At 33.0% G+C, this 16,066-nt stretch overlaps 3 protein-coding genes and 1 long non-coding RNA gene across 5 annotated transcripts; 1 reads left to right on the forward strand and 3 right to left on the reverse strand.

The window, feature by feature from the left end:
- Nucleotides 1-561: 561 nt before the first annotated feature.
- LOC131639295 (probable methyltransferase PMT15) lies at nt 562-4,601 on the forward strand. Its single transcript, XM_058909798.1, has 6 exons — nt 562-1,507; nt 2,596-2,806; nt 2,903-3,203; nt 3,470-3,862; nt 4,085-4,162; nt 4,278-4,601. Exons 1-6 carry the CDS (start codon nt 758-760, stop codon nt 4,498-4,500), a joined length of 1,956 nt encoding a protein of 651 aa, XP_058765781.1. The 5' UTR covers nt 562-757; the 3' UTR covers nt 4,501-4,601.
- Nucleotides 4,602-4,732: 131 nt separating this feature from the next.
- On the reverse strand, nt 4,733-9,657 carry LOC131639296 (plant UBX domain-containing protein 9-like). 2 transcript variants are annotated; one of them, XM_058909799.1, is made up of 10 exons: nt 9,474-9,655; nt 7,579-7,640; nt 6,943-7,453; nt 6,763-6,846; nt 6,576-6,668; nt 6,276-6,485; nt 6,078-6,197; nt 5,588-5,731; nt 5,331-5,387; nt 4,733-5,071 (listed from the first exon to the last, which is right to left on the reverse strand). In XM_058909799.1, the coding sequence occupies exons 1-10, from the start codon at nt 9,555-9,557 to the stop codon at nt 4,964-4,966; spliced, it is 1,473 nt and encodes a 490-aa protein (XP_058765782.1). In that variant the 5' UTR covers nt 9,558-9,655; the 3' UTR covers nt 4,733-4,963. The 2 variants fall into 2 exon arrangements, with proteins under 2 accessions (XP_058765782.1, XP_058765783.1); XM_058909800.1 differs by lacking the exon at nt 6,763-6,846 and having other exon boundaries at nt 9,474-9,657.
- A 1,885-nt stretch (nt 9,658-11,542) lies between these two features.
- Nucleotides 11,543-12,388, reverse strand: LOC131639293 (spermidine synthase 1-like). The gene is made up of 3 exons (XM_058909797.1): nt 12,055-12,388; nt 11,886-11,957; nt 11,543-11,800 (listed from the first exon to the last, which is right to left on the reverse strand). Exons 1-3 carry the CDS (start codon nt 12,161-12,163, stop codon nt 11,649-11,651), a joined length of 333 nt encoding a protein of 110 aa, XP_058765780.1. The 5' UTR covers nt 12,164-12,388; the 3' UTR covers nt 11,543-11,648.
- A 1,013-nt stretch (nt 12,389-13,401) lies between these two features.
- Nucleotides 13,402-14,518, reverse strand: LOC131639294 (uncharacterized). The gene is made up of 3 exons (XR_009294916.1): nt 14,317-14,518; nt 14,046-14,188; nt 13,402-13,964 (listed from the first exon to the last, which is right to left on the reverse strand). It is a non-coding gene; the product is annotated as an uncharacterized LOC131639294 (long non-coding RNA).
- Between the last annotated feature and the right edge of the window lie 1,548 nt (nt 14,519-16,066).

Genomic DNA, 16,066 nt, shown 5'->3' on the forward strand with positions numbered 1-16,066 from the left:
TCTTGAGAGGAGTACACTTTCAATACACAAGCCTCCACCACTTGTCCAATCCTTAAGAGTTTTATATACTCATTATTATTATTATTATTATTATTATTATTATTATTATTATTATTATTATTATTATTATTATTATTATTATTATTATTATTATTAAAATACTTGAAAACTAAACATATTATTTTCACAATAACACTTAATGTGCACAATGTATAAAATGAAAAATAAATTTGATCTATGAGTAAAAGATCCAGGCCGTTATTATATATAAAGTTGATTAAATATGTTTCAATTTGAACATTTCTACTCAAATATGAAGAAAAGATATTAATTACACAATTCCAATAATAATATTTCATACATTAGATTCTCTAACCATATTTTAAGCTATAAGTTAACTTTTTCTTTATATTAAAGCCATGTGATAGTATAAGATAATTTTAGAATAATTTACAAAAGGACAAAAGCCACATGATAAAAAAAGTTCCTTCATGAAGGGAGAAGATATTTTGCTTTTCCCATCACCATACATTACACAATCATACAAATATAGTAATATCTATTGCACACACACTCTATCCAAAAAGAAAAGACAAGCAGAAACACAGACAGCAGTCTATTTAATCAAATGACTATGCAATAAACCAACCAACCACCACTGACACCCAATCTTCAAACTCAACCCATCCCTGAAACTCTTCAACCTTTTTCTCTATCACTCACTCTTATGAACTGAACTAGAAAAAGAAGAAAAAAAATGGTTAATAACTTTGCAACACTACTTCACAATATCAAATCCAAAAAGTCAAACAAATTGTTGACCAATCTTTATTTTATCACCTTTGCATCTTTTCTATGCACCTTCTTTTACCTCTTTGGTCTATGGCATCATTATCCTTCCACCACCGTTATCTCCGCCACAGGTTACTCCACCACCACCGCCACCTCCGCCACCGGAGCTTCAACATGCTTCCAGCACGACAACAGTAACACCACCGAAGCCAAATCATCATTATCACCATCACCGCCACCATCATCATTCATCAAGCTAGACTTCACTGCCAGTCACAACCTCCCTGATCCACCACCAACGACAGCGCGTGTATCTCACCTCCCTCCCTGTGATACCTCTCTCTACGAATACACTCCCTGCGAGGATCAGAAACGGTCCTTGAGTTTTCCTAGAAAAAAGCTTATCTACCGGGAGAGACACTGTCCCTTACCGGAGGAGATTCTCCGGTGTAGGATACCAGCGCCGTTTGGTTACCGGTTACCGTTGCGGTGGCCGGAGAGCCGTGACTCGGCTTGGTATGCTAACGTGCCGCATAAGGAGTTGACTGTGGAGAAAAAGAAACAGAATTGGGTCCGGTTCGAAGGGAACCGGTTCAAGTTCCCGGGTGGCGGAACCATGTTTCCACGTGGCGCGAGCGCGTACATTGATGATGTGGGGAAGCTTATCAATCTCAAAGATGGGTCTATCAGAACCGCTATTGATACCGGTTGTGGGGTACGTATCTTAACTCTTGAACTGTGTTCTGGTTTTCTGTTTCTTGTTTTTCTGAACCGGTTTTTTATACGAATTGGTTTTGTTGAACCGTGTGGTACAAAATGTTTTGGGTTAACTTCGAAGTTGATCTAATTGACTCAGATTTCTCAGTTTCTGTTTTTGTTTTACCTTTTTAACTCTAATAGAAATTGTTGTAGATACCTAGTTAATTTTATTTTTTATTTTAAGATAAATTTTTTAAATGTAGGTTTCTTAACCTATACCACACCTTAACATTACTATTATAATAATATATTATAATAATTTGTGTGGTCTAACAGTGAAATACTTGGGTCCTGAGAGTGTGTTTCTCTTAAGGTTTGGGGTTCGAAACCCGCTAATTTAAAGAAAATACTAAATAGTATGAACGAAATTCGACGACAATGTGACAATAAATAAATTATACCATACACGAATCTAAGTGTATTCCACCAAAACGAAATTCTATAATTTCCAAAAATTAAGCTAAATCAGCTTTAGCTTTCATGTTTTTTCTTTTGTTTTGTTATTAAAAGTTATCTTGCTACATCACTCATCTCTTTTAAATTAGAGATACGTTACTCTTCCGGTCCCATTTATAAAAAAAAATTATCTTTTTAAATATATTAAATAAATAATATATGTAACAACGACAAAAACACAAAAGTTGTTTTGAGATATTATAGCGGCTTGATTCGGTGAAATACAAGTCAAGTTGGTTTATGGTACAACTTATTAAAGGTTAAAAGTTATTGCCACATGTGTCGTCATATTTTGTATTGTACTATTTAGCATTTCTCAATTTAAAATTGGACTTATTGTTTTGCATATTTCTCTTTGGAATGTCAAATATTTCTATGAATCTATGTGCTCTTTATTGGATCCATTAACATCTTGTATAAAAAATTGTTCTCACATCTATTAACATCACGGGAACGACACAAGGGCACGAGAATTTGTACATACCACGTGCTTCATCCAATCCAACGAAAAATATTACACAAACATTAATGCTTTTTAATTGAGGCTCATTATTTTGAATGACAAGTTGCAATTTATTGCTATATCAGGTTGCAAGTTGGGGAGCGTATCTTCTGTCACGTGACATATTGACAGTGTCATTTGCACCAAGAGATACTCATGAAGGGCAGGTTCAGTTTGCTCTTGAAAGAGGTGTTCCTGCATTGATTGGAATTCTTGCTTCAAACAGACTTCCTTATCCTTCAAGAGCCTTTGATATGGCTCATTGCTCAAGGTGCCTCATTCCTTGGGGCCAGCATGGTACATTACTTCCGTAACTTTAATATAATACGAAACAAGAAACCATGTTCGCGTTTTTAAGCATCTAGTTTTTGTTTTGGCGATGTTGATTGGCAGATGGAATATACTTGACCGAGGTTGATAGAGTACTGCGTCCGGGTGGATATTGGATTCTGTCGGGGCCGCCGATAAACTGGGAGAGACACTGGAAAGGATGGGAAAGGACTAAGGAGAGTCTCAACGATGAACAAGATTCAATTGAGAATGTGGCAAAAAGTTTGTGCTGGAAAAAACTGGTACAAAAGGGCGACCTTGCTATATGGCAGAAGCCGACAAATCATATGCATTGCAAAATTAAAAGGAAAATCTTCAAGACTAGACCTTTCTGTGATGAGGCACAGAATCCAGACATGGCTTGGTAATAAGACTTTTCTTTTCTTAGTTTTGTTATTCATGTAGTAAAATCATTGGTAGGACAATTAGTTAAATTAACATGTTTGGCTGATAGTTACGAGATTCTGTAACTTTCTGAACAAGGCATCGAGAAAAAGTTGAGTTATATACTCACTCTTACTTCCAAAAAGAGTCCAGTAGCGTTAGAATAACAATCCTAATTCAAAAGAAACCCGATACAAAAAGTACCGACTACATATCTAATATAACTTGAAAATGTGTTTATCGCAGGTACACAAAACTAGATACCTGTTTGACCCCACTGCCAGAGGTAGAAAACATAAAAGAAGTTGCTGGTGGTGAATTATCAAAGTGGCCAAAGAGACTAACTTCAATTCCGCCACGGATTAGCAGTGAAAGTTTGAAAGGAATAACATCAGAGATATTCGAAGAAAACACCGAGTTATGGAAAAAGAGAGTGTCACACTACAAGACACTGGACCCTCAGCTAGCAGAACATGGAAGATATAGAAATATTCTTGATATGAATTCTCACATGGGAGGCTTTGCAGCTGCACTAGTTGATGATCCTGTGTGGGTCATGAACATTGTTCCTGTTGAGTCTGAAATCAACACCCTTGGTGTCATATATGAACGTGGACTCATTGGAACCTATCAAAATTGGTATGTATATTCATAACTTTTTATATAGTCATGGACCTAACACTAACAATAGCTGCTTTATGGAGAGAAAAAGTAGTTCAATTATTGTAGCATTATCTGTTACACAAAAAGTTTCTATCATTATTTTTGTCTACTACTGTTTCACAGATTCTATTGTCTAATATAGTATTCAAAGCACGTGGTAGTTAAAAGTGATTACTTACTACTTTTGTCTTCTGGTAGGTGTGAAGCCATGTCCACTTATCCTCGAACTTATGACTTCATACATGGTGATTCAGTTTTTAGCCTCTATCAGAACAGGTAATGATAGGAATCAATTAGATGAACTTATCTTATAAAATAAGCATTTGCATAAGTATTTTGGAAAGCTTATGAAAAAAGCATACTACATATTTATCAAATTAATGTATCACAGATGTAGTATGGAGAACATTCTTCTGGAGATGGACCGGATTTTGCGGCCACAAGGTGGTGTCATTTTGCGCGATGATGTAGATGTGTTGACGAAGGTGAAGAGCATTGCAGATGAAATGCAGTGGGATGCAAGAATTACAGATCATGAAGACGGACCTTATGAAAGAGAAAAGATACTAGTAGCAGTCAAGCAATACTGGACAGCTCCACAAGCAGAGCAATAACTAGTATGCTCATATTCATGTCAAAATTTTCAATAGGAATTCAATTCTTTCATAGCTCGAATTTTGCTAACGGTGCTTATAAGTGATATTTGTTCATTAAATTATGGCTCCTTAACATTCTGAGGCTTATCGGTCATTTTTAAAAGTTCCCATAAGCTAAAAGCTACTGGAAACTGGGTTCTAATCACTCCAAATTGTGATCAATCGTGCACAAAGAAATAAATTACAAATAAAGCTCAATTAAACGGTAAAGTATGTTTGACAAACAGGCAATTCTTTCAAACTCTAATAATTGACAAGTAGCAAGATCTGTACAGACAAGGACGACAACAGCCATGTTGTGTTCAACAAATATCATCTGTCTCAAAGATGTTGTTTGTCCCTCAAAAAGCCAAGTGCACACCCTGATAATTTTCTGGGTTCTAATTAAGGACCATCGGATACGTAATAGAAAATATGAACACTAAATCAACTCCAGAAATAAAGCCTCATTCTTGTTGTTAAGGCCTACTTCATTCAAAGTAGCTGAACTATCATTAATACTATATGCACGCCGCGGGTATGACTTTACCTGTTCAAATAGACAAACGGCGATTTTTGATCAAATATGCATTTCAGTCAAATAGAGATCATGGGCTAGTCAAATATAATCAATGACCAAGATGATAGTCTCCAAGATACCAAAACCATATACAATTGTATGAAAAACAAAGACTTGACAACAGATTATGCCACTGATGGACAACAACAACTTTTGCAACGCCATGACATAGTAAAATAACATAAAGGTTTAATCCATAAATCAATTGGATAGGACAAGAAACACTCACAACTCTATAGGTTCCAGGCTTCACTGCTCCATAAATGTCTATGAAATCGAAAAGAAGCTACAAGATAGCAAAATAACAAATTGTTAGCAATAATGGCTACTTAACTTTATAGGCATGCCATCATAAATTAATGGACATACAGAAAAAAATTGTTTTGATTTCCCTTCCTGTTTCAGCCTCATATCTCACAGCTGAAGAAAGCATTAGTTGGTCAAGATAATGAAGAACCAACTGAGAAATCATCTTAAAGTCTTTACCTGAAGCTTGTCAGTTTTGAAGAAACGTCGTTCACAACGACCACCGTCCGGCATTCGCACAACAATAGTAATTGCTTTTTCATCACCTAATGGAGGTTCATTTGCAAGCATAATACTTTTTGTATCAAGTATTTTCTCCATTTCCTGCAAAGAAGGTGAACGTGAACACAATTCAGTAATATTCTAAAACCAATTGGAAAGAAATTTTCAGTCAAAGCAATATAAGAAAAAGCCATAAGAATCGTATCTCATAGAAAGAACACGGGCTGGAGGCAAATTTTGTCGTACCGAAACTTTTATAAACTCAAATTTAAATTTTTATTGTTACGTTCTCTTATAACACAAGTGTTTGTAACACGATTACCAAGTGAAACGTGCATGTTCAGAATACAGTGACCATTTTTTGAGAGTAGCTAATCTTAACCATTCATCTTGTATAGCTCAACTAACAGCGGGGAAAGTTAAGTTATAAACTCAGCAAATGTATTACCGTTCTTTCCGGCATCTTTTTGTGTGATTCTTCTTCCTTTGAAGAATGTGTTTCAGCTTTTTTGAGTGAATTCAATTCTTTTTGTCTATCAACTAGTAGTGACGCTAAATAGTCATCATCCTGCATAAAAATGTTGACACGTTATGCTATGCTTTCATGGACATTGATCATACAGTTACTGCAGGCTAGAATCTAAACCTGTTGTTTTCTTAGCAACTGAGTCTCGGATAATAATTGAGCTGTTGAACTGGATGAACACAGCCTCTTGGGATCTGTGTGTTTTTCTGAATTATGTTGCAGATCAGGTAAAGATGAAAATTTTTGAGAACTATGATCGAGAACTTCACTAAAAAATGCAGTTTCTATCAGCAATGCTTCCTTGAGCTCGTCAGAAGAAATATCACCCCACTACATTGGAAAATAAGGACAGAAGTGATTAACACACATGGGTCTTGAGTGTGTATATGAAAAATTGTATCAAGTTTATGAAATACCCACCTCTGGTCTGATTCTACTGGTGTTGGTTTTCTCTCCCTCGGCTGAAAGTTGTTTCACGCGAAGCTCGCGCATTGCTTCCTCTTGCTCTGCAGTCTAAATTTGACGCACTTGGAAGAATCAGAAAGAAACATGAGGACAGTACAATAAATTGAGTTATAGGATAAGAATAATAAGAAAATTATAAAACCTGCAAGGACAAGGAAATGACATTAGCCAAATCATCATCTTCTGGTTGAAAATTACTTCGAGGAAGCCCGTTGTCGGGCAAATCCTGAAATAATATTTTTTTTCCAAAGAGGTGAAAACCTTAGAAAACAAAATAAAAGTAAAATAAAAATATATATAGTTAAGTTTTATGCTATGTTACATTAGGAGCATTCCGCAAAGAGCGCTCTATGCTCTCCTTCTTCGAGGCTTCTATTGCAGCTTGAATCATTGCCTCCTCCGCATCTTGATCACGAACATTTGAAGCAGTTGACTGCGCTAAAGGGTAGTCATGCTGATAATCATTTGTTCGATAATACCCCTGACCATGAGATGATGAATTTCCACTCCTGTATGCACCTTCATAGCTCAATCCTTGTTGATAAGGCGACACAGGTGAACTATTGATCCCTGAGGGAATTCCCATCACCTCTCCTTGAGGAGAACCACGTGGTGATGCACTGCTCGAAAGCGTAGTAGAACCCAACCCATTACATACATCTCTGAGTTCTCTCCTATAGTTTGAGTCAAACAGTAGTGAAGGTCTAAATCTTCTTGCAGCGTTCAACAGAGGCGTAATTCCACTTGACCCGGCACGGTTTTGGTTGTTTTGATTATTTGCTTCAGAGTAATTATAGTGTGGGGTTGCAGTAGCAGCAGGATTTTGCTCTTGACTAGATAATAAAAAGGAAAAAAACTCATCTTATGTCTAGTAAGATTCCAACTAACAAAGACATTAACAATGAAAGGATATGAAAGGAAATAAAAGAAATTCTTTGTATGAACCACATTGCCATACATGAGCCTGTTTCCTTCGATAAAATGTGAATTCACAGCTTCATTTAGATTGCCTCCATATTCCTGCAGACAAAAATTTGAAAAGAAAAAAAAAAACTCCATAAGTTCCCTTCTTTCAATCTTCTTCAAACTCAATAAACACTACACCAACAACCAAATATTGTACATGTAATGCAATATTCGATAAATATTTCATAGTTATTTGGCCCCCTCAAGACCATGTTTCGCCACCACACATCATCCTCGTCTCTAACATGTCCACCATGCTTATTTTATTTTCGTATTGGTTCTTTACTGTTCAACACTCCATTTCATACAACATTGTCAATATTGTAGTTGTATGGTCAAATTTTCTCTTTAACTTGAGCGGTATTTTTGTATCATATAAAATATTTGAAACCTTCCTCCATTTAAGCCACTCATCTTGATTACGATGGTTTACTTCTCCTTCTATTTCACTGTCGTTTTGTACTTTACAACAACAATTAAGTTTATCTCATTAAGAGGGTCGGTTACATGGGTTACATGGGCCAACTTCCGTCATAATATTCTATAAATGAACATGCTTCTATCCAAATTGTTAATCTCAAGGTCTTTTTTATAACTTCTCTTATAGTTTTTCAAGGTCTTCCTCCTCTTCTAGTTTTGTGACTCCTCTCCATCTGCTACTCTCCTTACCGCATAATCTATTGGTTTTTTCTCTACATTCCTAAACCACGTAAGTCGATTTTATACGTTAAACCCAAAATATTTAAACCATGGAAAAGAAAAGAGTTGTGTTAAGTCTACAGGAATAAACAAATGCAACAATTATAATGTTATGGATCGGTCAAAGGCCCAAATAAAGAAAGTTCATCAGCTACTCTGAAACAAGGCCCAATAACTATTCTACCCAACTGTATACCTATATGCAAGTTACACTCACACTTTCTATACTTCACTCTATTCATTTTTAGATTCACTCAATAACTTTGACATTGAAGTGCTAACCTTGCATATATAAATTTGTGTTCAACCGCAACGGAAATTTGCAACACCGAACCATAAATCCATCAATTCAATTCACCCATAATTCTTATTCCTATCCGGAACATATAGTAAGGACTAAATTAGTAAATTCTTATTCTTAATAGTTTATTTTATTGCCTGTAAAATTTATTTAAAAGATTAAAATAAAAACAATCAAATGGAAAAATGCAAGGACTAAATATAAAATTAAAGAGACTACAAATAAAATTATAAATATTTGTGATGAATAAAAATAATAAGTTACTCTTTTTTCCTAAATTATAAATCTCTTTCAAATGCTACATTCATATTTAAATAAAAGACTTGAATTTTTTTTGTTTCTTTTCATAAAATCTCTCTTAATTTTTAATTGTAATAATTATTTTTATTATTTTTAATTATACTATATCTATTTTTGTAAATTGTTATCAATATTCTAATATAAAAAATTGAAAAATTAATACAAATTGTAAGCAAATTTAATTGCATGACTACTTTTTTTCAATTTATGTGATTTATTCAATGAAATATTATATTTATAGCAAAAATTGTCTATAAATTTAGTAGTAACACAATTCCAAATTACTAGTTACTCCCTCCCTAAATTAAGTGTTTCAGCTAAGATACTTATTTTTCTCGTATTATTTGTCTCTTTAAATATAAAATTAGTAAGAGCATTTTAACAATACAGCTAATAATTTCTTACAAACTACTCCTAGTCAAATGCAACACTCAATTTTTCAAACAATTTCAATGTGAAAAAATAAATTGTAATGATAAATGAAACTAGAAAAAGTAAGGTAGCAACGGTTTTAGTCTAAGATCAGATCAGAAAATTGGAGAGCATGAATGTGAATTGGAAGGTAAGAAGATGAGATATGAGATTACCTCTAATTTCTGAACGGCGACGAACTCAGATGCGCCGGTGATTCTCATGAAGGTTGCGACTGCTTCCGGTGTTGGCGTCGTCATTGCGCTGAAAATGTGGAATTCTTGGAAGCTTATTTGTGTGGAGGAAAGGAGAAAGGATGGTATGTGTGTCACAAGCACGCGTAGGAGAGTGAAAGTGTATAGTATTATCGATGTGCGCGCCACCTTTATTCAATTTATATTTAATTTTTCATAGGTACGGTTCATTTTTGTCGGACTCGTGTTGACAAAAAAGGCATCCCACCGTATAATGGGTGAACTTGGTTCTTGTATTACATTTTATCTAATAAAACTAGTAACTAACCCGTGCGTGTGTACGGGTTCTGGTATGTGACGCGCATTTGTTTCAGATATATATTTTTTAATAGAAAAATGTCTGATACCCGTTAAAAAATAATAATTGAATGTATAGAAATATGTCTGGTACCCGTGAAAAAATAATAATTGAATGTATAGAAAAGTGTCTGGTACCCGTAAAAAAATAATAATTGAATGTATAGAAAAATGTCTGGTACCCGTAAAAAAAAGTAATTGAATGTAAAGAAAAATGTCTGGTACCCGTAAAAAAAAATAATTGAATGTGTAGAAAAATGTCTGGTACCCGTGAAAAAATAATAATTAAATGTAAAGAAAAATGTCTGGTACCCGTGAAAAAATAATAATTAAATGTATAGAAAATTTTCTGGTACCCGTGAAAAATAATAATTGAATGTATAGAAAAATATTTGGTACGCGTGAAAAAAAATTTTAATCAATAACTTTATGTTCCCATTAATGTTCAATATTTTGATCAATAGTTTGAGAGTCTCATTAATATTCAATATTTTCAACAGTCGCTTCACGTTCCCATTATAATTATTTTAATTTGGTTTTATAAAAAATAAAAATTATCATCTTAGTAAAATATCATTTTTCAACATCGAAATTTTAAATTTAATAAAACAATGATCTAATATTTGTATGTGAGAGTCATTTAATTATTCGACTGTGCAGAAAACACATTGCTGATAACATTACATGCCTATAATTTAAGAAACGCGTGAGATGTTATGTATGAATTTGTTTGAAAATGCTAACCCGGTATATATATATATATATATATATATATATATATATATATATATATATATATATATATATATATATATATATATATATATATATTGGTTTGTATGTTTCAATATAATGTATTAGATGAAGACCCATAGAATTATCTTATCTTTAAAATAGTGAAAACACACATATGTAATAAATAAAATGTTTTTGTGATATCTTTTAAGTTGGAAATGCGACTATAAATATAATGTTTGCATTAATAAATATATATTTATAAAAAGGAATTTAATATAATTACAAATATATTATTTGAAAATATGAATAAAAATTGGAAATGCATGCCAGAGTTGTGTTATTAAATGACAGTGATTGCAATTAGTCAGCACGTCAACAACTTGACTTGCAACTAAGAATCTAAGATATAATTAAATACATAAAAGTTTGAAAATTGTGAATAAAGTAAAAGTTATATTAAAATAGAGAAAATAAGAATTTAGAACTATTAAAGTTTGTGAAAAGTGATTTCAATTATTTTTCAATAAACTTACAAAAAACACAGGATTCAATACTGATATATCAATACTGATATATGAATACAGGATTCAATTATTTTTCAATAAACTTATCAAAAAATACAGGATTCAATACTGATATATGAATACAGGATTCAATTATTTTTCAATAAACTTACCAAAAATAAACTTTATATCAGTATTGTTATATCAGGATTCGATTAATATAATTTTACGGCATTGTTATCACAACTTTGCAAGTTTATATTTTCTGGAGTACTTGAATCATGGTGTAACAGACTGTTATATCAGCAGAATTTATAAAATTAGATTAATAACAAAAACATACTATGTCAAATATTTTTCAAAGTCGAATGGCGTAAAAATGAAAGGAAAACCTCAAATATACAAACAACAACAGATAAATTGAATCCAAATTGAAAACAATATCAGAGCAACATCATATAAACGGAGTGAGTCGAATAGAAACGAATTGAAAGTTACGGACACCGCATTATCGACATTGTTGCTGAAGCTTTGTCCTTACTTGCTGAGTAATGGACAGTTAGAGGTGTTTAGGGGCCAACTTGCTCAACTTTACGACCACTTCTAGCATAACTCCATTAACCTTGAGTACCTTCGAATCAAGAAAGAAAGGAAAAAAAAGACCCTCTACTGCAGAAGTGCTGCCTTCAAAAGGAATTGGATTTAACTGATCTGACATTAGATATGGTTTTCTAAGTGAGACAGTAGATTAACTGTAAAGACCATAAAATTATAAGGCACTTCCGATATGCCATACCAATAGGATCAGAAGAATCCACTATAACTGCATCATAAGATCCTTCTGCAGCTGACTTCAAAAATGCAACTCCTAGAACATTGAGAGACAAAGCATCATTAGAAATGTTATCCCATACCAGAAAAGTGTTTAAGAAACATCTAGGAATGTGGAGGGTAATTGATCATACCATCACCGATATTAAGTGTCACATGTGGATCCGCAAAACCTACTGCTATATCAGGGAAAAATTCTTTGGAGACATCAACAACCATCTTGTCAATTTCGCAAATGTCCATCTTTTCGACTGAAGAGTGGCGTACAACTTCCCGCAGGACTCCCCCGTCTCCTCCACCAATAACCAAAACCTAACAAAAAATTAGTAAGAAAACCATAACATAGTTATGACGTTAGTTATCACACTTTACCGATCGAACTAATTGCGTATTTTCATTTGAGCATAAACCATAACATAGTTATGACGTTGACTGCAACATAGCCAATGTAACCTCATAAGATAATGAGACCCGTGACCCCATCAGAACAAAGTTGAACAAATAGAACAATTGAATAGGCCAAGATATATGTATGTGAATTTCCCTTCGACGCTGCAACATTGAATAAGCCACTTCTCAGTCTCCATCGACGTTGCAACATATCTTTGAATTGAGTCCAATCTAACAACTGTTGAATATGTGCAGTTACCTACAGGAGATGATATAACAGAAAATTTGCAACTTATCTATCATTATAAATCTAAAAAATAGAAATAAAGATCTATAACAATTACCAAGATTGATATCGATGAGCAATGTGATGCATGCCGATGGACACGTTGCCGCAAACATAGAACGCAAGAGTAAAAGGAGGAGCACGATACCTCGTCAATCTCCGGAGAAAATCACATCTACAACGGTAATTAATAACAATAATAATAACCTTGATGCATAAAAAAACAGAGTAAGTATCGAAAGGACGTTAAGCACATTATGCGGCTAACACAGAAAGAATATGTCAATGATGTATTATTGATTGTGAAATAATGGATACCGTTCCAATCAGTCATACCTGAACTGATATCCTGCGTCTGTTCCAGAATCAGATTACATGACAGAACATTCTCCCACTCTAACAAATAGGTTTAGCAGAGTTGTAGCATTTGAGTAGTGCCAAATCATGACCCTGCAGTTCTTCGGCCAACGCGAGCTACAAAACCAGCTTTGATTGGAGTAACTGATCTTCCCGATCCACACTGCAAGCAATACACCAGTTATTAACAACATAGAATTCAGTTATTAACGACCAATCAGCCCGTATATCCAAAACAATAGTCCAAACCAAACTTCTTAGATAAGTGCATCAGACGAACCTTCCTAAAAAATTATTTAGCAAAATTCGTTACAAAGAAAAACAATCAAACATAAAGCAAACTATAAGAAAATAGAAGGATTCAAACTTCAAACCTAATAGAAATGGCACCACAGAGCCTATCCCAGAAACCTATTAAATCAGAGTCCGAGAGAAGCATCGAGCTGCCTATCCCGTCCAATAATGAGGATTTAGAAAGTATAACACAGATTTCCTCACACCCATAGCATTTGCGATTATATTATCAAAGTACAGGGCCAGACAAACCACAAAAAGAATGTGGCCAGAAGTGACTCTACTCAAATCATCACCTGCATATAACAAAAAGGTGTCTCCAAAACATATAAAAATCAAAACTTTATCAACGAAATACATCGAATACCATAGTTTGAGAAAAAATCAAATAAATTTCAACAAAAATCACAAAATCAAACCACAAAATCACAAACAAAAAATATGCCGACCCTGCATTCATAAAAAAAAACCTAAACAATTTATTCATCATTTTCCTTAAAATCAAAACCCTTCAGAATCGTGAGAGAGGAAGAGAGATCAAGAATAAAAATCAGAAATACCTCACCCGAGATTCAGATTTGCAGCTTTCGTCATCATCTTCATAGATCTTCAACCAACTCAACTCATTCATCCAAATTCGTTCAACACCGTTCATCACGAACCCAACAACATCGATCAACATCACCATCATCGTGTTCATCATTGTCCAACCTTCACCTACAAAACACCATTTTTTTTGTTCTTTAAAAATCAAATTCTTACTATCAAATAACTATCACATGAGATCCGTAAACTCACATCTTTGGTTTTGTATACCCTTTTCCAACTCCGCCAAAGCCACAGACAAACAATGTTCAGATCTAAAATATAAAAAGTGAAGCTTTTCTTACCAAACTGCCGCAAATCTCCCCCTTTTTTTGCTTGAGCCAACACCATTAAACCTGAAATAACAAAAAAAAAACTAAATCTAAATCTAAATCACTAAATCACCAAATCTAAGAAGAAGATCTGTTATGTAAAATCAAATATTTGTGAGTAATAACAAAGGTTGACGACGAAGAGCAAATACCGTCGAAATCCGCTTTGTCTGAAAGTAGAAACCACCACATCAAAATTGTCGAAAACAGTTTGAAGAAGAAGCATAATGATAGGATGGATGAGGAGAGAAAAATGAGGCAAATTTTGTGATTAAGGGAATTAGGGTTTGTTGTAGAAAGAGAGATGAAGAAAGAGAAGAGAGAGATAACAAAGATGTAGAGAGAGATAGAAAAGAGAAATGAGATGGTGGAAGAAAGATGGGTTAGTGGAAGAAAGCATAGAAAGAGTAGAAAGAGCAAGGAAATGCAAAGACTGCATCCACGTGGCGCAACAGATTTGCAAAGGGGCATTCTGGTACTTTCTAGAATATCAAACTTTCTTATATTGTAGATATGTGTTTTTTAACCATATTATTATTATTATTATTATTATTATTATTATTATTATTATTATTATTATTTTGGATAATCTAAAATGAACCAAATATATTGGAGAAATGAATAGAAAAAAACGAAGCGGAATGATGAAATGAAGTGAAATCAAAGATTTCATATTATCAATATATTATTATTATTATATGCATTGTTTTGAATTACCAAATCCATATATGATAACTTTATAATCTATAGAAAATACATTATAGGTGTTATAAAATAACTTTCTAATCTATTGCTTATATCCCATAATATTTTTTTCAATAATTAAAAGGTATTTTTTATTTATTTAACAATTATTATTATTCTTATATACATTGTTTTTAATGACCAAATTCATACACGTTAAACTTATAATTTTAAATAATATATTTGTATATATATTTTATTGTTGTATCTTATTTAACTTACTACATGTTTAAATTTATTACAGATATTCATCCAATTAATATGTGTATTGTTTAAATATATACGAAATAACTTCATAAGACATATTTTATCCACTTAATATTAAACTCAAACGGCCCCGTGCGATAGCACGGGTATCCCGCTAGTTATCTTTTGAAAATTTTATGACACAATAAAACAAATTATTTAATTCGCTCAAATCAAATGTGAAGAAATATAGTGGTAAGTAAAGAAACAGAATAGAGTGCATAGCAATTAATTTTATTATATTTTAAATGATTTGAACAATGAAATATCATTCCATTTCATTTTATAACACTCCATCCAATTTCATTTATACAAGCTTTGTTTAAGATTTTGAAAAATAGGAAGAATCAAGTGAAAATAATAGAAAAGTTTTGACTAGAAGTGTTATAGAGAGTTTTTTTTTCATGACACCAAAAAATTTCTAATAAAGGAAAACTTACGATTTGTATTAGAGGGATATTTTGGAACGCTTAAACAAATTGTCCAAATAAAATTTTTGGTGTTATAGTATTTCAAAAATAAAAAATACATTAATGATAAACACTATTTTATTATTCTAAACAAAAAAATTCAAAAAATGTTTAAAAATTGTCTACATTTAAAATAAATAAAAAAATCTTTTTTCGAAGTCCTCATTTTCACTCCTCTCTAAACTCCCAAACAAAAGCTAAGTGTTAATCTTCGCACACTTACAAGTTTTAATAACTTTTATAGATGATGAATTAAATTAATTTGACTATTAGATTGCAAGATATAATTAAGCTTGACACATAGTATCAATGGGGGATCGTTGAGATATATATATAGTATCGGGCCTACCAAACTGTCATTAAAACCAACTCAATGTGAAGGCTCGATCCAAAACTACACTCATTCAAGCCAACTAACAGGTGTATGCTCACTAGGTTGCAC

Source organism: Vicia villosa, unplaced genomic scaffold (genome assembly GCF_029867415.1).
Source record: "Vicia villosa cultivar HV-30 ecotype Madison, WI unplaced genomic scaffold, Vvil1.0 ctg.002580F_1_1, whole genome shotgun sequence".
Taxonomy (NCBI): domain Eukaryota; kingdom Viridiplantae; phylum Streptophyta; class Magnoliopsida; order Fabales; family Fabaceae; genus Vicia; species Vicia villosa.